Raw genomic sequence first — 26,267 nt, 5'->3', positions numbered from 1 at the left:
ATATGGTGTTTCATCAGAGACTAGACAAACATTAAACCAACGTAGAATCAGAGTGATGTTGTCAGCTAGACAGGATATGAGAAATGGGAAGTAACGCTACAACTTGGAAATATACCTATTACATTTTTAAAGTCTTAACACATTTTGTTTCGTAGTTGAACTTATCTTTCAACATTGGATGCGCTCATATCAATTGAAGCGTGAATTGTTGCGCGTGTGAATTCTATCTTCAAGACAGGAGACAAATGAACTATCCTTTTGCAGAAATGAGTGATTAAGCAAGACAAGTCGGAAAACAGGAAGAATAGTACCCTCGCCTTGCTCCGCAATATGCAGGGTGATGCCATTTGTCTTTATGAATCTATGGCAAATTCCAGCGTCTTTTACGCTCATCTCGTGTGCGGAAATGCTACCTGCAGCAATTGCCAAACATAATTGCTTGAGATATTAGTAATAAGACCGCGATCTACGTGAAGTGGCGAGAAAGCGAAGCGTACGTAGATTCAAGCAGTAAAAAATCTCACTCCTAAGACGAAAACAGTCCAGGGTACGATGAGCGAATGAGGGAGGATAGCCTTCTACTCTGTTGAAACAAGACAAAGAGCATCGACGTAGTAGAGCTGCTTCCCACGTAAGGGATGCTGTCGCTGATTGGCCCTTTGAAATGATCGCCAGCAACGTGCATACTCTGTTGCAAACAAGACAAAGAGCATCGACGTAGTAGAGCTGCTTCCCATGTAAGGGATGCTGTCGCTGATTGGCCCTTTGAAATGATCGCCAGCAACGTGCATGGTTAAAAAATGCTCGCAAACGCCACTTGTTGGCATCGAGGCAACGATTGTCTCGAGGCAGCATTCCCACGCGTGCATCCCGATGCACTCTGTGCCACCTTGCCGGTTCACACGCTCCACGGTGTGAGCACCAGATCGAGCCACAGGGATCGGTTTGAACACGTGGGTGCCCAGTGTGGAGTCAGCACACATGTGCTTGTACTCCTCACCCAACTATCTTGCGCTTAGTGTCCATCTTCTCTGCCAGCCACTTGTCCACTCTGCTCTGCTCTTACCCTGCCCGCCACGTGTCCATGTTGCTCTGCTCTGAGCCCCCTTGGCTCTGCTCTTCTCTACCCACATGTTAACATGCTCAAGCACCCATCTCTGCACTTTGCACGTGGATCGGCACTCTGTGCGTGTGGCCCAAATATCGAGTGGGCAATAGGCCACCCCTCCAACTTGAATGCTCACACCAGCACCGCACCTCGTGTGCATCGGAACAGGCCCTTAATGGTGGCATTGAGGCACACTAACTACAATCTTCGTCAGTCCACATTTGTGAGGACTCCCATCGTGCATTTTAGTATGTGAGAGTCCCCATGGAAGTTGGTCAACCGAGCTTGGATTGGCGATTGCAAAGACCTCGCTGCAATGAATGGCAAACAGTTTTTGGCAAACAACCCACCTAGTCCAAACCTCTAGCTACCTTGCCCACCTCGAACGAGTTGAGTTCTGTAGTAGTTATCGCCCCTAAATTGTAGGGCCAGTTTGCCAAACTCTTGCATGGGGACCAGATGATAGGCTCGAAATATCCAATCTATTATGGATACTCGGTGCAAGGGAACCTACTCACTACTAGCAAACAACAATTTATGTGCAACATTTAGATTTCGATCAATCTTGTGTTAAAACTCACATTTGTAAAGAGCTAGCTCATACCAAGTTGCAAGGTGCTTCTTCCTTGGATTTGCCTAGCATTGTGTTTGTCCTTATCGAGGAGTTAAGAGTTGTGTTTGCATGTAGTGTGATGAATGTAGCATTTGTGAATACGAGTCACGATGGCAGTTTACATTTGCACACTTTTTGCTCTTGTGCCTTAGGTGGGATACACACCACCCAATCTCCCCCAATGTGCCCAATGTAAGGAGAAGATGTGGCGGTCTTCGATGGGTAAGGTGTTTATGCACCGCCCAATTTAAAAAGGCAATATTCAATGCATTGTTGACAACTTTGAATGGTAGACTAAAACTCTTACTTGAATTCGATTGGTTGTTAAGTGGGTGCCTAAGTTTGGGAAGGCAATTGTGGGCCCCCTAGAAATTAGTTATCTTCATCACCAGCCAGCTGGGCACACCTCAATATAAGAAATGGAAAGAGGTTTGGCAATATGTAGAAGGTTTTGCCAACAACCAAGGCTTTAAAAACTTTGATTAGGCCACATCGCCACCCTTCTTTGGCTAGTTTTGGTGTGTATCTGGCCTTAGGTCATGTGTGTTTTTGCAAGTTATCAAGCTTTGAAAACAATCATGCAAGTGCCAACTCCCTTGAATGATGTATGAGCTAGCAAAATTTGATGGTGACATTGAAGATGAGAGAGAGAGAGAGAGAGAGAGAGAGAGAGAGAGAGAGAGAGAGAGAGAGAGAGAGAGAGAGAGAGAGAGAGAGAGAGAGAGAGAGAGAGAGAATTGTATCCCGCAAGTATAGAAGTCAATCGCACTTACAATTTTCTTAGGCATATAAAGAGGATGTAGAAGAGAAATATTAGCTAAATGTGAGCATTGTACCATGTTTTAAAAAGAAAATGTATTTGCTAAGGAAGGGACGCAATGCAAATATATTAACAACACATTTCAAATTAGAACAAAATAAGAATATTGAGAGACACTATCAAGATTTGCAAGCTCAAGAAAGTAGTCCCTTCAAATAAGGAATTGATGCATTGCATGAAAAGGCAAAGAAGCAAATCATAACATTAATGAAGTGTTTATTTCGGTTCTTACTTTATATTCCACTAGAAAGGTATCCATACTTAGTGTATCATTGTTACATGGGATGCCAAACATGCCTTTGGCTAATAATTATGCTTCTCGTGTAAATGCCTAGAGAGTTTCTGACGGCACTTAGGAATTATTCTAGAGAGCAAGTGGTTACAAAAATGCCATCTAGTCCATTTTTTTCAATTAGGATCAATGAAAGCACAGATCATAATTGGAGAAACATCTAATTCTTTATGTCACATATTTGAAAGATAATAACTAGGTTACAAAATTTGCACATCTATTGTTCCTCACTAGCAGTGACATTGAGGTTATGTTTCAAGTAGTGGCAAATTTCCTTGGGAAGGTGCAGCTTGACATAAAGAGAATGATAGTTATCGCTATTTATAGTGCAAGTATAATGAGAGTAAATATTGGAGTTGTCACTGACTTTCAATGTATACTTCCTAAAATGTTGGCCACATATTGCATTAATCACACATGAAGCTCTTGCTATAAGAGATGCAACCAATCAAATTTGGCAAATGGAGGTGGTTAATAAGCTAGTTGCAAGTGGTTGCACTGGCTCGGCCTGTTCTAGCATACAAAAATTAGTTTTATGGCTCTTTTGGAAAGTTGGAGGAAGCATGAGATGCTCAGAAAAGGCACTTGGAAAGGCATACATTTTTAACCTAGAACGGCTGTGTCAACACGGCTTGTTCTAGGTTAAAAAAGATGCCTTTCCAAGTGCCTTTTGTGAGTGCATCTTAGTCTTCCAGCAGATCATTAAAAATGAATTTTTTAATTCTAGAAGATGCAACGCTGTCAGTGCGGCCTGTTCTAGCATAAAACTTTGATAGCCTATATCTTTTAATTGGAAAATCCAAATGAGGTCATGTAGCATATTAGATCGAATGGAAAGATAGGATTAACACATCTATTGTCTTTGTCTCAACATTTAGTAAGGTTACTTACATAAAAATAAGCATTTTATGAAGCTATGGCTATACCAATTTTAGAGCTTGATTGCCCATTTTAGGCTATTGTTTTTCAACGGTGCAATTAGTAGGATAGCCCAATTAGGCATGCCTTTTCAAAGGGGGGCCTTTGAAAAAATTTGCATTTTGAAGTGCATGTAATAGTGTTGATGAAGTCTTTTTTAGTCTTCAAGCATAGCAACAAGCATAGAAAACCAAATGAAAATTTTAATGCTAGAACAAGCCGTGCCGATGTGAGGCATGTTCTAGATTCATTTGGTTTTATATGCTAGAGGTTTAATTTGGACAAAGGTACACTCCATAGGCACAAAGAACTTTCAAAATTTCAAACTTAGAATAGGACGTGCCGACATGGGCTGTTCCAAGTTAAAAAAATTAATAGTTCTTTCTGCCTATGCGTGTATAACCAGTTGATGAATTGAGCCTCTAACAAAGGCAAAGAGATGAAAATTTTAATAAAACTACTATCTTCACACCGGCATGGGGGCTTCAAGGCTGTAGTCAGTGGTGGCTGCTAGGGAGAAGACATTGTGACTCTTGATGAGGTTAGGAAGAGCCAGAGGAAAGGCTTATGAGGATGGAGAGGATGAGATAGAGGGAGAGAGGATGAGATAAAGATAGAGAGCTCGGGGTGAGAGCAACAACAATGGTAGAGTGTGAGCTCTTGTAGGAAAAAGGGCATTAGCAGAGAGTAGAGTAGTAGCTTTAGGCGAGTGTTAGAGCTGCAACAAGTTAAGAGTGGAGAGTTAGAGATTAGAGAGGATAAGGGATGAGATATAGAGAGGTTAGAGTTAGTTAGAGGAGAGTAAGAGAGGGAAGAGTTAGAGAGGAACATAAGAGAGAGTAGAGAGGAGAGAGAGAGAGAGAGAGAGAGAGAGAGAGAGAGAGAGAGAGAGGATGAATAAGAGAGAGAGTGATAGAGTTTGTGAAAGAGAGAGAGAGAGAGAGAGAGGGGGGGGGGAGAGGATGAATAAGAGAGAGAGTGATAGAGTCAGTAAAAGAGAGAGAGAGTGAGAGAGTAAGAGACAGTGAGAGTAGGAGTAAGAGATAGAGTGAGAGAGTAAGAAAGAAATAGACTGTCGGTCTCTTTCTCTCTCTCTCTCTCTCTCTCTCTCTCTCTTTGCAATTAGCACTTATGATTTTGCATTTGTGTAGCTTGTAGGAGGAGACTCTTCACTGTGCATTTGCAATGGATAAATCATGTAATGTTAGTCTTGTAGTGGGCATCTAGAGTTCGATGAGGTGGACTTACATCATGCTCAAATGACTTTCTACACTAATGGGCACAGATAGCACTCGATTCAGTTTGGCGGGTTTTGCTTACCCATAGTAAGACTCGTAACAATTAGATATATTGCAGTTTTATCTTTACCAACTTTCATATTGTAGTCAATACACAAGTCTTTTTAGAGGAACTTTGAGTACATTTTTTGCATCATGTGTACAACTAGCAACCTCAATCTAGAGGCATCTGTTAACCTAGACAACTCTAATTATGGTGTATGGAAGTATCGAATAGAGACCATACTTGTACTTCAAGACAAGTGAGACTATGTAAATGGTTATGTACCTAGACCTCTAATGGCCCTATAGTAGTTCTAGCCATTGTTTGAGCACAAGTAGGATGGGACAAGAGAGACAAGTATGCACATCATTAGATCAAGAAGAATGTGCAGGATGTCATGCTTGGACAATTGAACACGGTCACGAGATCAATGAAAGCATTGGATATGCTTTTGACTCTTCGTGAGTCCAAGAACAATTTCATAACTCTAACAATCAGAAACCAGCTCAATCAGAGTAGTTCGATTCTATCTCTTTAAGTGTTGGAGCTTGACTTTAAAGGCAATACTTTGGACTAGGTTCTAATATTCCTCACATAGTCCATTGAGATTGAACCATCTATATGGGCTTCATAGTCTCTCCTATTGTTGCAAGTTGACTGTTGTAATCCTTAACCTTGAGTACATAAGTATGGCTAGATTCATTGCTATTACAAAAACTCTGATAATTAGGTTTTTGATATCAAAAACTTTGGAAGTGTTCTTGGAACCATAAATGGCTAAGAACAAATCCCATGCTTCTTTTGATGTCTTGACCATGTTGAGTTGTCCAAGCATGATATGCATACTTGTCTTTCTTGTCCCATTCTGCCTGTGCAAGGGCAATGACAAGATTTGATGTGGGGTTGTTAGGTGGTGTAGTTATAGACCCATCTACATACTCCCACTTGTCTTGAAGTACAAGCATGGTCTCTATTTGATAGTTCCATGTACTATAGCTGGAGTTGTCTACCTTAGCAGATGCCTTCACATCGAGGTTGTTAGTGGTAGTCATGATGCAAAAAAAGTATTAAAAGCTCCTTTAAAAAATATTTTTTGTACGAACCACAATTTGTAGTGCTAGTGAAGATAGAACTACAATATAATTCAATCTATTACAAGCCTTGATGTGGTAATAGATGCCAGAAATAGCTTGAAAGGTTTTACAAGGTTCAAAGTGTACACAAATGCCAAAAAAGAGCCATTAATACTTTACAATGGAGACATGGGAAGTGCAAGTAAAGTGCAATCTGTCCATTGATACAAATGCCAATGCCTCTAAAATTACCAACCCGTATTATAATATATAAGATCACTATGTTTCTCTCATCCGCCCCCTACTCTGCTACTTTTCTCCACAAACCCTTCCCTAGCTCTTTTCCACCTCTGCTCTACTTTGCTCCACGCTCACTACTCCAAATCTCGTCACTCATCTGCTCCCTTGATCATCTGTTGCTCACCCACTCATCTTCACCATGACTACTACCACCCCTCGATGTACTATGATCCCAATGTTATCCACCTTCTCATATAAGGTGATTGCATTGCACTCACTTAGAGTAGAAATGCTAGCACTAGTGGACACCCTTCGTTCCCATGGTCGAGTCCCCTCATATTTGAATGTCACCACCTTAGATGGCATGCTCACCTCTGGCCTCTTTATGGTTGTGCTATATGGGCTCTCCCTAGACGTCGATGAAGGCCTCAGGATTTTCATAGCAGAGTACTCTCAACTTGTTGGAGGGGCCATAATTTGAGTCCTAGAAATGTGCATGGTCTTCGGCCTCTCCATCATCTCCTCCATTGGCTATCTTAAATTTTAATGCAACACATTGGGTTGGCGGCAATACTGAGTTGTACAAATTTCATCTTGCTTACTGAGGCTCATAACCACTCAAAAATGGTTGGATGTAATCTTTTAGCCTCTTGATCTGTAGAGGAATGGGAATCAATGGATGAAATCCACTGGTCAAAAGCCTCTCTAGGGGAAGACATGAGTGCGCGAGGATGCTTGGGAAGACAAAGGCTCTCAGGGATCTTTTGGCTCACTGGATGTAATGTTTTGGTCTCTAAGGCTCTCAACAATTTTTGAGTTTTTATTACATTTATGTGATCTTTTTTTGTTCAATTTGAGGCTCTTACTATGCATTGTTGTTAACTTTTATATTTGAATGGTTATGGTCGCTAGATGTAATCTTTTAGGCTTTAAGGCTCTCAGCAATTGCTGAGTTTTTATAAATGTAAGATCCTCTATTCAATTTTTGCTCAGTATATGTTGTTAATTTTTATATAACATGTGATTGTATATGTAGATGTACATTGTAATCTCTTTTTCTCAAGTTTCACTAGATGAATTGTAATTGATTATTTGGATGGCACGACCGGGCCTTTAGTCACCACGGTGGCTCAGAATATTTTTTCCCTCATTTAGTATTTACTACAAAAGGACTAAAACACTAGTAAAGTAGGACTACAATTTCCTTGTTGTTTAGGACAAAAATAGTGCTAAAATAGCTCCAACAACCCACCATTGTGGTTGCATGGAGATACATCTAGAAAAATACAATTAAACTTTTGGAAAATGTAATTGATGATATGGCCCTTGAGGGGTCCCCTCTAGGGGGGCAAGGGCCATATCATCATGCCTTATAAAATATCCAAGATGCCACTAGATAGATATGGCATGTCGATATGGCCCTGGCACCTTTGCTCTAAATCGCGTTTTCAAGCAAATGTTTGGGTGCATTATTTCTTTGTTATGTTTGGATTTATGTTTAGGAGAAGACAACAATGGAGTATGGTAAGAACAAAAGCAACAGCCAGGAAGAAATGCAAGGGACCTGACATTACAGTGACTGCCACAGCTCCATCAAGATCAAAATCCTCAAAGAAGGGGAAGCTTGTGCATATGCTATCAAGGAACAGGAAGAAAAGAGTGAGCCAAGGTAGATCTATCTTGATGGAGATTAGGAAGGCTTAGAAAGCCATTGGGTATGTAGTACCCATGGCACCATTCCAAAGGTTTGTGAGGGCAATATGCATCAACTGGAACGTGGACTTTTTAGATGGCAAAGGACTGCACAGCTTGCTCTCCAAGAAGTTGCTGAAGAGTGGCTTATAGAGTTTTTCCAAGACACAATGTTGGTAGTGGCACCACACAGGGTGACTATAATGAAAAAAGATATCCAAACACTTATAAGGGTCAGGTATAGATATGAAAAGATCCTTAATGCAAAGGATTGGGATGATCTTAAAATGAGAGATATCTTATTGATACCTCCAGCCAAGAAACCTAAAGTAGATGCAGTAAAGATAATAGAGGTCACTCACCAACATGAGACCAGCGGAAAGGTTGCATATGAAGAGTCCCTCCGGGAGTGAGTTAAAGAAATAATGTCTATCTTGGAATCCCATACATTACTGAGGCAGTTGCAAATTCAGCAGAAGCTACTGCAACTTGGACCAAGGATCATAATCTCTATAAAGATTGTGAATGATGATATGAGCTAGGATTTGACATAGGATTGCATAAGTGCTTTAGTACATAAAGAAAACTATATCACTTGCACAATCATGCTTGCAACTCTATAGTAAGTATATCTTTCAAGGTCAATTGTGTTTATGTATTTGCAGTCACTTTTTCATAGGCTAAGTGAAGTGGTTTCTTGTAGTTTTTTAAAGAGTCAGATCCACTGGAGCCTTTAGCACATTGTATATATAGTTGATCTTGCTATTTCATTCAAGTTGAAGGATAACAAGACATCAACAAAAAGCATTTCCAAGTGGTTCCATTTTTGCAATCTCAATGTGGTTGATATGCTTCTCCTCCCATATTGTTCAGAGTATGTTCCCTGACCTTTTCCACTAATACCCTCTATTGATGAAATCTTGATATGTTCAAATTGTATTGACACCTTGGTCTAATCCCCTCATGTTTATTGTTTTTCTTGGAGCGATCACTAGAGTTTCGTGCATATAGAGATACAACAAAATTTATGCTATACCTTCAACTCCTTAAAAGGCACCCACCAAGATTTAGAATTGTAAGTTAGTCTTCCACATACTTTTGCTATAAAACGTGTTTTCTATGTTTTCTCCTGAAAAGTCAGCTATATCACTTTTACATGCAAAAGTATGAATTTTATATTTTGTTGCCCAATTTAATTTAACAATATGCATTCCCTCGACCTTCATTCCCATTGCAGTTTCCTCAAAAGACTAATGGATGCACTAGACCTCTGTAATCCAAATTTAAAGATGTTGGATTCAACTCAACCAATGCTATTGTAGGTATAGTAATCATAGTCACTTATCTGTATCTCTCTCTTATTTTGGCACTCTTCGTAGTGTAATATACATCATAGCACTCTATTTTGATAAAACAAACACCACAATAGGAGGATCCTTTCTCTTGTGGATGGAGGACTCTAATAATTGAAAAATATATGATGGACACATACTTTTAAAAGATACAGACTGAATTTGTGAGCACCTTTATTGCATACTATTTAAGAAGTTCTAAATTCAATGCATTGGTATAAAAAATATTGAAAAAATACTTTGTTTTTATTTGCAAATGAAAGAGGATAGTTTTGGATTTGAATATGTAAATAGCCTCAAAGCGAAGACAAGTTTTAAGCTATTAAAGGTCTCTTCCCCTTTTGTAGCACCAACTGAACTTTCCATATAGGAGAGGGATCAAAAGGCCTTGAAGAGCTTCGGGTTGAACAAGAGCTTGAGGCCAACAAAAGTGTCCCTGTCACTAGCAATCTAGAAGATATTCTAGAAGGTGTTGGTGTTGATGAGCTATTGGAACAATTCTCAAAGGATGTGGAAGGAGAAGCCACAGTTAATCCTTTCTAGGCAGAGCTACAAAAAAATTCAAGCCCAAGCATGAGGAAAAAGGGCCATCAAAGCAACATGAGCCTGAGCCCATGCACGAGGAGGCAGAGACATCAAAGCAACACGAGCCCGAGTCAAGAGCCCGAGTCAATGCATGAGGAGGTAGTACCATTGCAATAGGCCGATCTCAAGCCCAGATCTCAAGCCCATGGAGGACTCAAGTCATCAGCAAGATGTACAATAGTAGTCGCTTGACCAGCATGTGGAAGAAGCCAAGTCGCTTGACCAGCATGTGGAAGAAGCTAAAGACAACTCTTCTTAGAAGGAGTCTCCATTGCACAAAAGTCAAGTGAAAGATTCTGAGCAACAATAGAAAAACACATGATACTTGTACGTACTCTTTTTGTATTAATACATCAAATGTCAACTTTTTTTTTGGATCACAAGTAATAACTGGAGTCAATAGCTTTAAATTATTTGAATTGTCCTATTTACAATGTCCTTGCATTGAATTTTTCTTTCGCTCCTTTGTATATCTACAAAAATACATTTTTAGCAATATCATACCTTTAGAAGTGATAGATGAATGTATTATGCAAATGTAAAGAGAATAGATTTAGGAGGAACACAAGGTGGAAACCAACTTACTTTCCTATTGTCCACAATGAATGAAAATTCTTTGCAGATTTTGTCCTCAGTCTCCATAATAATGTCATTGTGTTACTGAGAGAGAGTGCAGCATTGTCCTAGTGAGATGGATGTCAGGAGGATGTCATTCTCAATAACCTCTCATCTTTTTCAATTTGGGTCCACATCTCTTGATAGGGACAAGAAAACCATAAAAGAATAAAAAACAAATCTTCTCATTAATGCCACACGCTTGTCGCAACATAAAGTACTATTTTTTTCATATTTTTTCCTTTTTTGTGTGGAATTTCTATGTTACATTGGCCTTCTCCTCATTGATTGAGAGAAATTTTTCCCAAACCCTAAAAGGCCCCAAAATGAGCTCCCTTTTATCCTAATGCTTGTATCTCCGTTGGTGTAGGAAGTAAAGGGGAGAGCAAAGCAGTGCATTGGCTCTGATCTTGGACGTAGGTTGAAGAGTTGAAGGTGGGAGTGTACCTTTTGGAATCCAATGAGATCCTTTCTCTTTAGAGGGAGAGGTAGGGTTTGGGGCCATTGGTATGGTCGTCATAGCAACTACTGGCCTTTTTCCCTTCCCTTTTGGTGTTGTGATGGAATCCTTGTGAGAGGATATGGGTGCCATTTGGGTGTTGGTAGAGGTGGACAAGGAAGCTTCCATTATGCTTAGGGAGACTTGGGGCCTTCATGTGGATTGGAATGGGCACACTGATGATTTTATAGATCATGAGAAGCACCGGTACCAAAGCTCCTGAACCAATTGAAATGATCGAGGTGCGACCATCATTTGTTAATGTCATGGTGCACTCCTACCAATCTATTTGGCAATTAACTACCCAACACTAGGTTCTTCTGAGGATTAGCTATTCATCCATTGGACCTACAGGCATAACTTTACATCTATTAGCTATAATATGGTTGTTTACTGATATCGGCAATTCCATACAGCCTATGGTGGGCATGATTTGACCATTGAATGTGTGTACCATGATAGGGATAGGTTCAAGTATCACCTCAGATGTCAGGAGTTGGGTGGACACCTTGTAGGATATCAAGTTATGACTTGCCCTTGGGTCCAGAAAGGCTTCCATGAAGCAAATAGTCTCCCTACATAGTTGAAAATCCACGTGTACGGACGCTAGTCGATGCAATAATGAGATCATCCATGGGGTTGAATCCTACCACGGATGCCTTGCAAATCTTTACTGGACCTAAGATTCTTGCCTTGGCCTACTGGGCTCTAGCTTCCTCTATCGCTTGTTGTTCATGCAAGCAACTTTCTTTTTCATCTCTCCATCCATCTCAACTTTGTCAAGGGTTGCGATTTGGCATTCCCTTGTGGTGTGATTTTCACAACTCTATATGGAACCATACCATGATATTTCAACTTATATTTTTTATTTCTTATGCTATATAATAACACAAGGTCACCTTAAGGTGCAGAGGTTGCAGTCTAACCACTTCTTATGGCAGAGTTTCTTAACCTTAATGCCAAATGTCACTCTGAATCTTGTCTCTTTGATCTTTTCATGCTCTACTAGCCTTTTTGGGATCGCTTCATCTGATAACCTATCTCTAATTGCAACTCTAAGGCTTGGGACTATGAATTCCATCGGCATGACTGCTTCAACACCAAATGCTAGGCTAAAGGGTGTGCTGTTCATTGTGACCTTGTATGCCGCTTGATATGCCAAAAGTGTCGTGGTGAGTTTATGCTCCCATTCATTATGGATGGAAGGGTGTGCTATTCATTATGACCTTGTATGCCGCTCGATATGCCAGAAGTGTCGTGGTGAGTTTATGCTCCCATTCATTATGGATGGAAGGGTGTGCTATTCATTATGACCTTGTATGCTGCTCGATACGCCAAAAGTGTCGTGGTGAGTTTATGCTCCCATTCATTATGGATGGACTCCACCATGCACGTCATTCTGCACATAAGGTCTTATTTGATCTCTCAGCTTGACCATTCACTCTAGGGTAGTAAGGTGTGGATTTCCTATGGATCGTCACAAACTTGCTCATGAGAACATGAATTGTATCATTAACAAACTGTGTCCCTCAATCACTCACAATTTCAAATGGGAGGCCAAAGCATGAAATGGCATTCTCATACATAAACTTAGAAGAGTCGTTCTTGCATCTGCCTTCCTGAAGGACACTTCATAAAATAATTGATGGCCATGATAATGTATTGGGCCTAAGTTCCTTTAGCTACTCGACTAATTGGTCCCCCAAAATCGATGCCCCATTTTTCAAATGGTGGATCTAAAAGCAATCCTATCAAGGGCATGCAATCTTGTTTGAGAGAAATGGAGGATTGCTAGTAGGGCTCATAGTGTTTATCAAATTCCATAGCATCTACGGAGAATGTCAGGCCACCATAATCCTGCTTGCAGTACCTTGCGGTCCATAAGCTCTCTAGAAAAATGACCTGAACGAGATTTTTCCAAGACCTCCACAAATTCATCCTCACGAATGTAGCAATGAATTATACCATCCTTCCCCATTTGTTAGAGTTGGTTGGCTATCAATTATTATGGAGCCACTTCTTTAATGAGTTTTTTGGCCCTATCCTTATTGAGGGCCTGCCTTGTCTTGAGGAAACATGGATACTTGATTGTATCTAGAGAATTTTTTTAGGAAGCTACAAGCCTCCTTTCTAGCAACTCTTTCGAGCACATGCTCTGTGAAGGGGAGTAGGGAGTTACATGCTCTGTGAAAGGCAGTAGGGAGTGGTCTTTCCAAACCATGGCATTTAGCTTTTTTAGATCTATGCATACTCTAATCTTACTCTTCTTTTTCAAAACAATTACAATTGGGCCCACCTAATCCATATGCTCGATCTCATATGCAAGGTCTACCTCGACCTTAGCCAGACCATCATAACCATGTTGGTTACCTTCCTCTTCCATTCTTTTCACTTGCTCAAGAAATATTTTTTAGTCATGTGCCATGTAAGCTTGAAAGTGCTTAGGGACTTGATTGAAATTGGTTTCCTCATCTTCATCATCCTCCAAGATTTTCAGGGTAGGTTGCTTCTCCTTAGGTTGTCTTGGTGTTTTTGGCCTTTGGGGTCTTGTCTTCCTATGGAACTATTATTGCATAACCATGCAGGTTAGCAGTAGTGAGCTAGAGGGGTGTGCGAGGGTAGGTTAGCCACAAGGGTTAATGGTTTGGATCTCCAAGCAGTTGTAGTCTTCAACGGCTGCTTCTCTAACCATCAGATGGTTCTATACGCATGCTATTACTAGCATTTCGAGATCATTGTGTACACAGATGTTGTGGGAGCTATTGCTCTGGGATATAGTGTTCTTCAGCATTCTATCTCTTGCATATCTATATTCCATTCTCGTGGATGTTACATGTATCGTTTGTCTATTGCTTTCTGTAGCGTCTATGCACATTTATGATGCTACACATTGGCAGTCACGATGCGCATTCTTACCATCACACAAGGAATTCACGATTGGGCAATTGAGCGCTCATCATTTATCACATCTAGGGGGTCTATGTTTGCACAGTTATGTGGTTTGGATTGCGGAATGCTCCCTCCACCTTTTAGGGGCAATGCAAGAGATCTTCAGGTCTTATTTGATAGGTTTCATGAGGATTCTCCTGGATGACCTTAGTGTGTTTGGCACATTCAATGGGCACTGGAGCACTTGCGAAAATGTTTCCAACACTGCAAGGAAGTCTCCTTCAGTTAAATCCGATGAAATGTGCATTCGCAGTCCGTAGCAGTCGACTCCTAGGGCATGTGATCTCAGTAGAAGGAATTGTGGTGGATCCATATAAAGTGGCAATAATTATGCAAGCCCCAGCACCAACAAGGTCTAAGGAATGCTTGTAGTTCTTGGGCCAAATTTGATGGCATGGCAGACATCTGCGGTTTCTGGCTCACATGGTGATTCCCTTGAATGCATTGGCACATATGGAACTGAAGGCATTTGTGTGGACCGCAAAGTGCGATCAAGCATACCGGCAGTTGAAGATTCAGCTTTCTAGAGCACCGTTGCTATTGTCTCTAGATTGGAAGAAGAATTTTCATGTATTCGTGGATGCCTTGGATAGAGCCATTGGGAGCATCTTGATGCAAGAAGATGTGAATAAGTGGTATCGCCCAGTCTACTACATGAGCCAATGGCTTTCAACAGCCAAAAAGAATTATTCCGTCACGGAGTGGGAAGGACTGGGCATGATCTATTATGTCAAGAAGTTATGGCATTATTTGTTGGGCTGACCATTTATCTTCCATATCAATCATTCCCCATTATTATATTTGGTGAAGCAGCAAAGTCTTACAAGCCTATTAGCACGATGGGTGTTGCTCTTGCAGGAATACGACTTTAATATCATTCATCGCTTGGGCTCGTAGCATGCAGTTATAGATTATCTTTCCCAACTAGAGTTTGGGGAGCTGCCAAGGACGAGTTCCCTAATGTGGAGTTAGCAGTGATTTTTTGGGCAGATCTCATCATGACAGAGGTCGAAGTCATCTTAAAAGGACCATGGTCATGGTACGATGAGGTGCTCTCATTCCTATCCACTGGCATCATGCCCAAATACATGAATCAGGATCAAAGGAAATGTTTGGCATTGCGGAGCCGATTCTTTGAAGTAGTCCTAGGACAGTTGTACCGATGATGACATTTGACTGAGGCGTTGTTATGGTGTGTTCCACCTCATAGAGCAGGAAGCAGTGTTAATGGAAGTAGTAGAACTATGGTGATGGCTACGGAAGGGCCTCACAGAATAAAGTGTCATTGTGCAGCAAAGCGCATACATCACTATAGTGGTTTCTTTTGGATAGGCAACATCGAAGATGTCTGAAATGCGAGGATTCTTTTGGATAGGCAACATAGAAGATATCCAAAATGCAGGGATGCTTTTGGACAAGGAGGAGGAATAAAAAAAAGACGTTCAGATAGGCATTGCGACTACAGAGAGTGGATGTTTTTCTGATTGTTTTTTGGAATGAGATGCCTGGTAATTCTTGTGTACTGAGTGAAGAGAGAGATTTAACTTACCGCACCTAGTTCTCTGTCGAGGCTATGCCTAAAATGATTGTTGCACACACACTTTGCACTGTGTAAGGCATCTGACTTCAGTCCGGGGATGTACATGTGTGGTTTGCACAGTACACCATGAGTGCCATGTGTTATTGCATAACCATGCGAGTTAGCAATAGTGACCTAGAGGGGTGTGCAAGGGTAGGTCAACCGCAAGGGTTGATGGTTCGGATCTCCAAGCAATTGTAGTCTTCAACGGCCACTTCTCTAACCATCAGATGGTTCTGTATGCATGCTATTACTAGCATTCTGAGATCATTGTGTACACAGATGTGCGAGCTATTGCCCTAGAATATAGTGTTCTTCAGCGTTCTATCTCTTGCATATCTGTATTCCGTTCTCATGGATGTTATGTGTATCATTTGTCTATTGCTTTCCGTAGCATTTGTGTGCATTTATGATGCTACAAGAACCTTAGCTTTCATTGTGGCCTCAGTAATGAGTGGAGGGATTCCTCTGCTTTAAGGGATCCTAAGGGGGTCTTAATTCGATCCAACTTGGATCCCCAATTAGAAGAGTTACTCATGATGTGCTGTAATAAGGGCACCCACATATCTCAACCAATGGAGATCCATATTACCTTTTCATACCCCTTAGCCATCCTCTACTACCCTCAAGATATTGATCATGTTTAGAGGAACTATAGCCCTAGGCACCTTAGATTCATAAGTCACCATTTTCATCTATGTCTTCTTGATAGCGTATGGTCATGAGGACATGCATCTAATTGTGTGACAACTCAGGTCCTAGTAGTAGAGCACACCAAGATTGTGGGAACCGTAGATACATCATACGCTCCGTGCATTGCATCTACCGACACTCTTATCCATCCCTCACGATTAGAAGTGACAAATCTACCAGAGAAGTTGCTATGACAATGCTATCAATTGTTTCTCAGAGTCGGACTCAGACAACCCACCTATCATCCTCGTTCGTTTAAGAAGGCTGCTGATAAAGTGAAGAAGATTGATTTCACGATCCATCCTGTCAAAATCCAACCTCCATCCGCAGTGCGGCAGTGATCCGCTCGCAAGTTGCTACCCTGGGGGGCACGCCATCCTAGGACTTCCCAAACCTGTTGATGTTTGTAGGCCTTAATGCAAAAACTAGCTCGACCCTCAAAGTTCGAACCCTGGCCTGTAGCTCGCTGGCGCCGGCGCTACCCACGAACCACAGCTTCCCCTGTCAGTCTAGCCAGTCGTGGCAGTGCATCATTCGCTAGAGGGAAGTGAAAGCATTTAAATGGTGAAACCGAAGAAGATGTGGATAATAAGGTGCACCAGGAATCAGGATTCCTTCTCACAATCTTGAGTGCTGCATCCGGGATTCCGGTCAGAACCCCCGGTTAGCACTGGATTCACTTTTGATCCCGATTTTCGGACCAGCCTTGATGAGATCAGTCTACAAAGCGGAGCCTAAAGTTCTAAACGTCTTTAAGCCATTAATTTGTGAAGTTTGAACACCATCTTTGCTCTGGACCTTCAACTCCCCTTGCATCGGGATTTGGAGCTGGAAGGTGCATCTATAAAAGAGTAAAATCTTTGAATCCACATGCTGCATGAAAACACAAACTTTTGGATTAAAAAAACGGCCCGAACATGATCACCCACACATTATCATGGTGGTGTTGAAGATGTGCATCCTCATGTTTTTCGCTATTGTCATGGCAGCGATAGCATGTTGCATACCAGGCCGCGAAGATGCTGCGTCCTTGCTAATGTTCAAGGCCTCCTTGTCCGACCCACAAGGTGCCCTTTCCACTTGGAGAACGGCGTTGTTGCACAATTCTAGTCGCTACAACCAGCAAGGTCGTGTCATGGCTCTCCAATTGCCTGCTCTCTTGCTGCACGGCTCCGGTCAACTTTCCTTCCTCCTCACTCTCAACATGTCCTCCAATAATTTCTTCGGCAACATCGCTTCTTGGTTGCTTGCCAACTACACCTTCTTGCAACTCCTGGATCTTACTGCCAACAACTTGATAGGAAGAATACCACCAGAGCTAGGCATGCTCAAACGTCTGAGAGTATTTCACCTCGGGGGCAATGGATTGGTAGGCGGTGTCCCTTCAACTTTGGCGAATTGCTCTGCTTTGGTGGAGGACCTGGAGCTTCATGAGAACCACCTGACTGGAGGGATACCGCCTAAGCTAGGCATACTACAACATTTGAGAGTGCTTTCTCTTTGGAGCAATGGATTGACTCATGGTATTCCCACAACTTTGGCAAATTGCTCTGCTTTGGAGGACCTCGAGCTTAAGTGGAACCAGCTCAATGGAGGGATATTGCCAGGGTTAGGCATGCTAAAATGTCTGAGAGTGCTTTACCTTGTGGGCAATGGAATGACAGGCAGAGTTCCCACAACTTTATCGAGCCGCTCGGCTTTAGAGGACTTAGAGCTTCAACTCAACCAGCTGAGTGGAGGGATACTTGCAGAGTTAGGCATGTTACAATGTCTAAGCGTGCTTCTCCTTTTTCACAATGGATTGACATGTGATGTCTGACAACTTTGGCAAATTGCTCTGCTTTGGAGCACGTTGAACTGTTGGAGAACCACCTAAGCGGAGGGTTACCATCCGAGCTAGGCATGCTAAAACAACTAGTAGTGCTTTTTGTTTGGGGCAACAAGCTCAGCGGTGTAATTCCAAAGTCCTTGACAAATTGCTCGCTTCTAGTAGGATTTTTGCTATATCACAACCAGTTCAGTGGAGAAATTCCTATGCAAATGGGCTAGCTTCAAAGCTTAAAGCTACTCGAACTTGGGGACAATAGACTCACGGGTATTCTTCTTGCAACCTTGCTAAACTGCACAGCTCTTACTGACCTTGTTATCTCAGACAACTAACTGTCCATCTAGGCATGCTAAAACGTCTGAGAGTGCTTTACCTTGTGGGCAATGGAATGACAGGCGGAGTTCCCACAACTTTATCAAACTGCTAGGCTTTGGGGAACTTAGAGCTTTAACTCAACCAGCTAAGCGGAGGGATACCTGCAGAGTTAGGCATGTTACAATGTCTAAGCATGCTTCTCCTTTTTTGCAATGGATTGACACGTGATGTCCGATAACTTTGGCAAACTGCTCTGCTTTGGAGCACGTTGAGCTGTCGGAGAACCACCTGAGCGGAGGGTTATGATCCGAGCTAAGCATGCTAAAACAACTAGTAGTGTTTTTTGTTTGGGGCAACAAGCTCAGCGGTGTAATTCCAAAGCCCTTGACAAATTGCTCGCTTGTAGTAGGATTTTCGCTATATCACAACTAGTTTAGTGGAGAAATTCCTGTGCAAATTGGCCAGCTTCGAAGCTTAAAGCTACTCAAACTTGGGGACAATAGACTCACGGGTATTCTTCTCACAACCTTGCTAAACTACATAGCTCTTACTGACCTTGTTATCTCAGACAACCAGCTGTCCATCTAGGCATGCTAAAACGTCTGAGAGTACTTTACCTTGTGGGCAATGGAATGACAAGCGGAGTTCCCACAACTTTATCAAACTACTTGGCTTTGGAGGACTTAGAGCTTCAACTCAACCAGCTGAGTGGAGGGACACCTACAGAGTTAGGCATGTTATAATGTCTAAACGTGCTTCTCCTTTTTCGCAATGGATTGACATGTGATGTTCGACAACTTTGGCAAACTGCTCTGCTTTGGGGCACGTTGAACTGTCGGAGAACCACCTGAGTAGAGGGTTACCATCCGAGCTAGGCATGCTAAAACAAGTAGTAGTGCTTTTTGTTTGGGGCAACAAGCTCAGCGGTGTAATTCCAAAGTCCTTGACAAATTGCTCACTTCTAGTAGGATTTTCGCTATATCACAACCAGTTCAATGGAGAAATTCCTATGCAAATTGGCTAGCATCGAAGCTTAAAGCTACTCGAACTTGGAGACAATAGACTCACGGGTATTCTTCTCGCAACCTTGCTAAACTCCACAGCTCCTACTGACCTTGTTATCTCGGACAACCAACTGGGCATGCTAAAACATCTGAGAGTGCTTTACCTTGTGGGCAATGGAGTGACAGGTGGAGTTCCCACAACGTTATCGAACTGCTCGACTTTGGAGGACTTAGAGCTTCAACTCAACCAGCTGAGTGGAGGGATACTTGCAGAGTTAGGCATGTTATAATGTCTAAGTGTGCTTCTCCTTTTTCTCAATGGATTGACACATGATGTCCGACAACTTTGGCAAACTGCTCTGCTTTGGAGCACGTTGAGCTGTCAGAGAACCACCTGAGTAGAGGGTTACCATTTGAGCTAGGCATGCTGAAACAACTAGTAGTGCTTTTTGTTTGGGGCAACAAGCTCAGCGGTGTAATTCCAAAGTCCTTGACAAATTGCTCGCTTCTAGTAGGATTTTCACTAAATCACAACCAGTTTAGTGGAGAAATTCCTGTGCAAATTGGCCAGCTTCGAAGCTTAAAGCTACTCGAACTTGGGGACAATAGACTCATGGGTATTCTTCCCGCAACCTTGCTAAACTGCATAGCTCTTACTGACCTTATTATCTTGGACAACCAGTTCTCCATCTAGGCATGCTAAAACGTCTGAGAGTGCTTTACCTTGTGCCCGGGGGATTCACAAGAGGAAACTTATGATATCACGTGAGTGTACAATAGGGGGTTTTTTTTAAATGAGGCATAAGCTTATACATTAGGGGTGGGGGGCCTTTTATTTTTTCCCAATATTGAATTTAAGTTAGGCGGGCCATGCCATATTTAAGAGGGGGGGACATAGTATAGGCTACCTTGGGTGACTAGTCCAAACAAGTTTGGTTTTGTGTATGGTTTTAAATCGTCATAGGGAAAGTAATCTAAATTTGCTTATTGTGTGATCTAAATGCTTGAGAAAGAATGTAGATTTAAGGAAAGGGGGGACATAATAGAAATTTGGTGGTATCTTATAAGCTTAAATAGGGGTGTTTTATCATCCTACATGGATCTTAAATAGGGGGTTTTCTTGAAGTTCATGCACGTAGGTGACGTCCTCCTTTCATGAAGAGTGAATCCCCCGGGACCTTGTGGGCAATGGAATGACAGGTGGAGTTCCCATAACTTTATCGAACTGTTCGGCTTTGGAGGACTTTGAGCTTCAACTCAACCAGCTGAGCGGAGGGATACCTGCAGAGTTAGGCATGTTACGTCTAAATGTGCTTCTCCTTTTTTACAATGGATTGACATGTGATGTCCGACAACTTTGGCAAACTGCTTTGCTTTGGAGCACGTTGAACTATCGGAGAACCACCTGAGCGGAGGGTTACCATCCGAGCTAGGCATGCTGAAACAGCTAGTAGTGCTTTTTGTTTGGGGCAACAAGCTCAGCGGTGTAATTCCAAAGTTCTTGACAAATTGCTCGCTTCTAGTAGGATTTTCACTATATCACAACCAGTTCAGTGGAGAAATTCCTGTGCAAATTGGCCAGCTTCGAAGCTTAAAGCTACTCGAACTTGGGGACAATAGACTCACAGGTATTCTTCCCATAACCTAGCTAAACTACACAGCTCTTACTGACCTTGTTATCTCGAACAACCAGCTGTCCACATCTAAAGCCTTTATGGGAGAACTCCTTCAAACTCTCACACATCTCGAAGTATTGGAACTGCCCAACAATGGATGCGTCAATTTTACGAGCAAAAACCTATGAGCAGGTTTATTCGAGCGTGTTTTTCAAGAGATTTTTAAAAATGTTTTTCTTTAGGAAACATGGTTTTTACACTTTTATTTTCACTAGAACTAGATCCCTTTATCATAAAAATATACAGACTAGTCACTCATTCATTTTTACACAACATAATTTTCTTATTTAGAGACATCCCTTTGTACCCCTGTTATTACCTTAAAAAAGTGTTGATTCCTTTAAGAAACATTTCTCATAATCACTCTCAATGTAATAATACTATGCATATATAATTACTTATTAACACATTTATATCATATGGCAATATCTTTTTAGTGTTTTTATAGCATATTTATGGACATGTTTCTAAAGAAGTTTAAATTACTATAAATAAGTATTAACTTGGGCTTATATATCACTCTCATAAAATACATGTAATATTTAATACTATATATGAAAGATTTTCCAAAATATAACTCCATAGATGTGCTCAAATGGGGTGTTCCGATCAATTTGAGTGGTTGAATGACTATATTTGGACATTGGATATGAAAGTTATGTCACTTTTAAAAGTCCTGTCCAAGGTAGTTTCGCCAGCGAAACTACCTTGGGAGACTTGCTTCAAAGGGGTTTCGCTGGCGAAACTACTTGGATGGCTTGCTTCAATGAATTTTCTTTGAAGAAACTCTTTCATGAAGATAGGTTGAGAGAGGGTTTTCAATGTCACCCCCTATTAAGTAAAAGTTGTAAGAAGGATCATAAGGGAATTTTCATAGAGAAGTCTACTCTACATGTGGGTTTCTTCAAAAGCCATCCCATTATGCTCTCACCATTCCTACAGATTCACCTAAAGATTTTTGTATAAAATAGGCATAGCTATAATACTTTGCATATTTCTAAGTGAAACTATGTTTTCTTTTGATCGATTTTTGCCATATTTATGCATAGTTGGAAGCTTTTTTTTTCCTTCGCTCGGACGCTCGGAAGATTTCGCTCAGAAAATGCTCGTCCCCCCCAACAACCGATTCCAAGGCAACCTACCTGATGTTTTCGACCGATGCCCAACCTCACGTACCTAGGGTTATCCAACAATTCTTTTACAGGGAGTCTTCCTCGCTCCCTTGCTAGTCTCAAGCGACTCATCCAGCTACGCTTTGAACATAATCATTTCCAGGGAACTATTCCCAGCATGTTTGCCACCTCCTTATCCCTGCAAACACTAAGCCTCTCCTACAATAACCTCTCAGGTGAATTTCTTCCATTAGTTTTGTGTTTGCAGCCGATTCCTCTATTGTTGAATGCATTGATGACAGTTTTGTTACCTTGATTGCTCTTGCAGGTAGCATTCTAGATAGTTTGGGAGACCTACCAGCTCTTGTCAGGCTAGCTCTCTCACACAACTACTTGATTGGGCAAGTACCACCGCAGCTTGGAAACCTTCAGCTATTGATGTTCTTAAATTTATCAAGGAACAACCTGTCCGGCCAAGTTCCCGCGCTTAGTGGCTGCAAGGAACTGAGAAGCTTGAATTTCTCTTACAACAACCTCAATGGTAATGTACCAGCGAACCTCGCAAAATCTTGGTAGTTTGGAATCACTGGATTTGTCTTACAATCAACTTAATGGTTCACTCCCACAAATCCCCCTCTTCGAAAATATATTAATATCAAACTTCTCTGGAAACCCCATCTGTGCGGTCCAATACTTCGTAGAGCTTGTATCAACACTCCAGCTAGATCAGATTTCCAACTCAAATTGGTTGTGGGAATTATAGTTTCTGTGTCGAGAGACAAATACTTGGTCACTACCGAAGAACTTCGACAAGCAACTGACAACTTTAGCCAAAAGAATATCATAGGTTCTGGAAGTGTGAGCATTGTTTTCAAAGCTATCCTCCCACGAAAGAATATTCCAGTGGCAGTTAAAGTTCTCAGGAATATTGAAGTGGCCTTGAATGCAGAGGCTCAGTTTAGAAGAGAAGTGCAGCTGCTGGCCAAGCTACGACATGGTGAGAATATATGGATGCTACATCAGCTTGAAGATGAAAGCACTCATTCTAGAGCTTATACCAAATGGCAATTTGGCAGAGCGTTGCTATGGGAGTAAGATGCAAGAGGCTCCATTGAGTATGGAGGAGAAATTGCACATATTAAGAGGGGTTGCACACGGCTTGTACTACTTGCATGATCTCCATCCGGAAGGCCCTATTTTGCATTGTGATATCAAGCCCGAGAATATTTTGTTGGACGCTGATTTGGAACCACACATTTCTGATTTTGGAATTGCAAAGCTTCTGCATGGCGGGAATAGTTATGAAGCTTCAATGTCCCTTTTGCTTAGGCGATCTATGGGCTACATCCCTCCAGGCAAGTCCCAATGAAATCTAGGAGTCAAACCATATTCTTATTGAATGCTTAATGTTCTCGATGACTATGTGCTAATGAACATGGATCTGATTTTGCAGAATATGGATGTAATTGTCAAGCGAGTACTAAGGGAGATGTCTACAGTTTGGAGTTGTAATGCTAGAGCTTCTCACCGACAAGAGACCCACCATCTTCACTGAAGAGTTGTAGGAAGTGTAGAGTCTTGTGTCATGGGCACGATCAGCTTACTTGCATAATGAAGTGAGCATTTTGAGCACCACAACTTCGACTGACCAAGCCGCCGAGAGAGGAATACTAGTTGCTTTAATGTGCACAAATGATTTGGCCTCTAATCGTCCCACCATGCACCGAGTTGTACAATTTCTAACTAGCTTGTGATAGTTCAAGTAACCCCCCTCGATGGTACATATAGTAGCTGCCCTAGGATGAATTACCTTAGTACTTCACATACAAGTCAATGTCTCTTATATATATTGTAGTTCTACTTTGGCTTAAATTGTATACAAATATATGGAGAAAATGAAGGGGTTTTTGTCATGGATACGTTGATTGTACATTGACCAATTTATTAACTTGCAAGAATTGTTTACAAGGGATGAATTCTAAAAGTATGATGTTTTGTAAACTATGAGCGAACTATAGTATCTATTATGTGAGTACAATATCTGCTTGAGAAGGAGCTTGTTTTATGGGACTGCAAGTGGATCCCTGTGGTGTGGGTACTGCAAGTGGATCCCTTTGGTGTAGGTAGGAATCTTAAGCAGACTACTTTTGTAAATGCAATATGTGCTTGACAAGGGGCCTATGTTTATTAAGTTGAATTTGAACTTTTTGCATTATTGTGATGGTGGTCAAGACCATCTCATTGAGTTTAAAGCAAGGAGACACCATAGTTATTGCAGACTTGTGACTCGCTCAGCCATACATGTCATTTCTAAGCATTTATTCTACTTGTGAGTAGAGAGTTCTATTACTCATCAATGATTCAGAAAGACATGAAATATATCGTATATCTTTTTGTTTTGGTTAATAATGGCTATCCATTGCCCATCTTGATGTCATCACCAAGGACAATATGAAGTGCCCAAGTGATGAGATTACAAAAAATCAAAGAATATGGGAGCACAACTAGCATGGTGGGTAATTGGTTCAAGGAAGTGAAGAAGGAGATATCTTATCATCACCAATGATGCCATAGCAACACTAAGATAAACTAGCCGGCAGTTAAACCATTCAAAAATTTTAAATGGAGACCATATCAACGATATATTGAAGTCATTTCAATCACATATCCAATGACATCAAATTACTAGACTTGATCCTGTAGGCTATCATGATCTTTGCAATGGATGAGTATAGGGACACATGCCTGAGAAACCTACTTGGAAAACCTTACTTCAACCCAAACATACTCTTACCCCCTACATTGGGAGCTAGATGTACTATAGGCATGCACGACTGCTATGTGCACACCATTGCCTTTATTGAGTATATGATTGATTACCATTCTTGGAAAATATCGAATTTTGATCGTATAGATCTACCTACCATTACTCCATGAATAGACATGATGTAAAAAAGACCATCATGTGGTGCATATGACACAAATTTTCTTAAGTTTAGAGAAAACCCACAAACATTTTAGCTCCATCTTGCATGTGACCTTGGTACTCTACTAAGGCCAAGATGGCTACCATAGTACTTGCAAGTATGGGAATGGTTTCAAAACTCAGAGAATATGTCTTGGGGATGATGTCATTCTATTGCCTCGCTATGCTTCAACAAAGGCTTGTTGATGGCTAAAGAGTATAGAAAGCCATGTGATAATATGTTGTATGTTATGGAAGTCTTTTGAATGAGCAAGATGGAGCAAAATGAGGTCTTCTTTGATAGTTCAGAAGAGTTGGATAGTGATGACTTTTGTCTTAAAACAATTAAAGCTTGTTGTTAGATGGAAAAGTAGAGATTTTAGACATTGAGTGATAACAGAAAGACTACCTTAAGTGATGAGATGAAGGATTGATGGCTAGCAAGTGATAGTTAAGGCCACCTACACTAATAGAAGGACACAGAAGATGACAAAATATGAAGATCCAAATTGTCTTGTACCTCTGATGTATTTCAAGACTCTTTTGGCTGCATTCCAATGAGACTATTTTGGATTTTTCATAAACTATGCTAGTGAGCTTAGTGCATAACAAATATCTGGCCGTGTGATAGTTAGATATATAAGAGATCCGATGAGCTGCTTGTAGTACCTGTCATTGACTATAGGCTTTTTTGAATCTTTTGTAAGTTTTAAACTTTGTTCCATGGGAGTGACTGCAATCTTGCAATCTACCATATGAAACTTCTTCAGAAGATTGCCAACATATTTGAGCTAGACTCATGAAGGTGCTATCTGAATCTCTCCAGAACTCAATTCCAAGACAATAGTGCATAAATCCAAGATGTTTCATGTCAAACTCTATAGATAAGTCTTGTTTTAATTTCTTGATGAAGCTATCCTTGCATCTTGTCACAATCGAATCATCTACATACAAAAGTGCAATAGTAATGTCTTCCCCTTGAACTTTGTAGTAGAGAGTATGATCTGCATTGGATTTCATGTATCCCATATCAGCAAAATACTTGTTGATTCTACTGT

At 41.2% G+C, this 26,267-nt stretch overlaps 2 protein-coding genes across 4 annotated transcripts in view; one reads left to right on the top strand and one right to left on the bottom strand.

Moving 5' to 3' along the window:
* The window catches only part of LOC147896067 (epoxide hydrolase 3-like), a 106,466-nt gene extending 105,616 nt beyond the window's left edge, over window positions 1-850 (bottom strand). For 2 of the 3 annotated variants that reach the window (XM_087383099.1, XM_087383097.1), the window contains exons 1-2: window positions 680-850; window positions 312-413 (exon numbers count right to left, since the gene is read on the bottom strand). In XM_087383099.1, the coding sequence (XP_087239225.1) occupies window positions 312-413; window positions 680-827 (250 nt within the window). In that variant the 5' untranslated portion in view covers window positions 828-850. Of the gene's footprint in view, window positions 1-311; window positions 414-524; window positions 626-679 lie in introns of those variants that run through there. The other variant, XM_087383098.1, reaches the window with a different exon arrangement.
* Window positions 851-23,238: 22,388 nt separating this feature from the next.
* On the top strand, window positions 23,239-23,756 carry LOC147896066 (putative serine/threonine-protein kinase At1g01540). The gene is made up of 2 exons (XM_087382205.1): window positions 23,239-23,599; window positions 23,698-23,756. Exons 1-2 carry the CDS (start codon window positions 23,239-23,241, stop codon window positions 23,754-23,756), a joined length of 420 nt encoding a protein of 139 aa, XP_087238331.1.
* Window positions 23,757-26,267: the final 2,511 nt, after the last annotated feature.

The sequence above is a fragment of the Dipteris shenzhenensis genome, chromosome 12 (genome assembly GCF_047967505.1).
Source record: "Dipteris shenzhenensis isolate YYH24624 ecotype China chromosome 12, Dip_SZ_1.0, whole genome shotgun sequence".
NCBI lineage: Eukaryota > Viridiplantae > Streptophyta > Polypodiopsida > Gleicheniales > Dipteridaceae > Dipteris > Dipteris shenzhenensis.
This window is presented reverse-complemented; position numbering and strand designations above follow the sequence as displayed.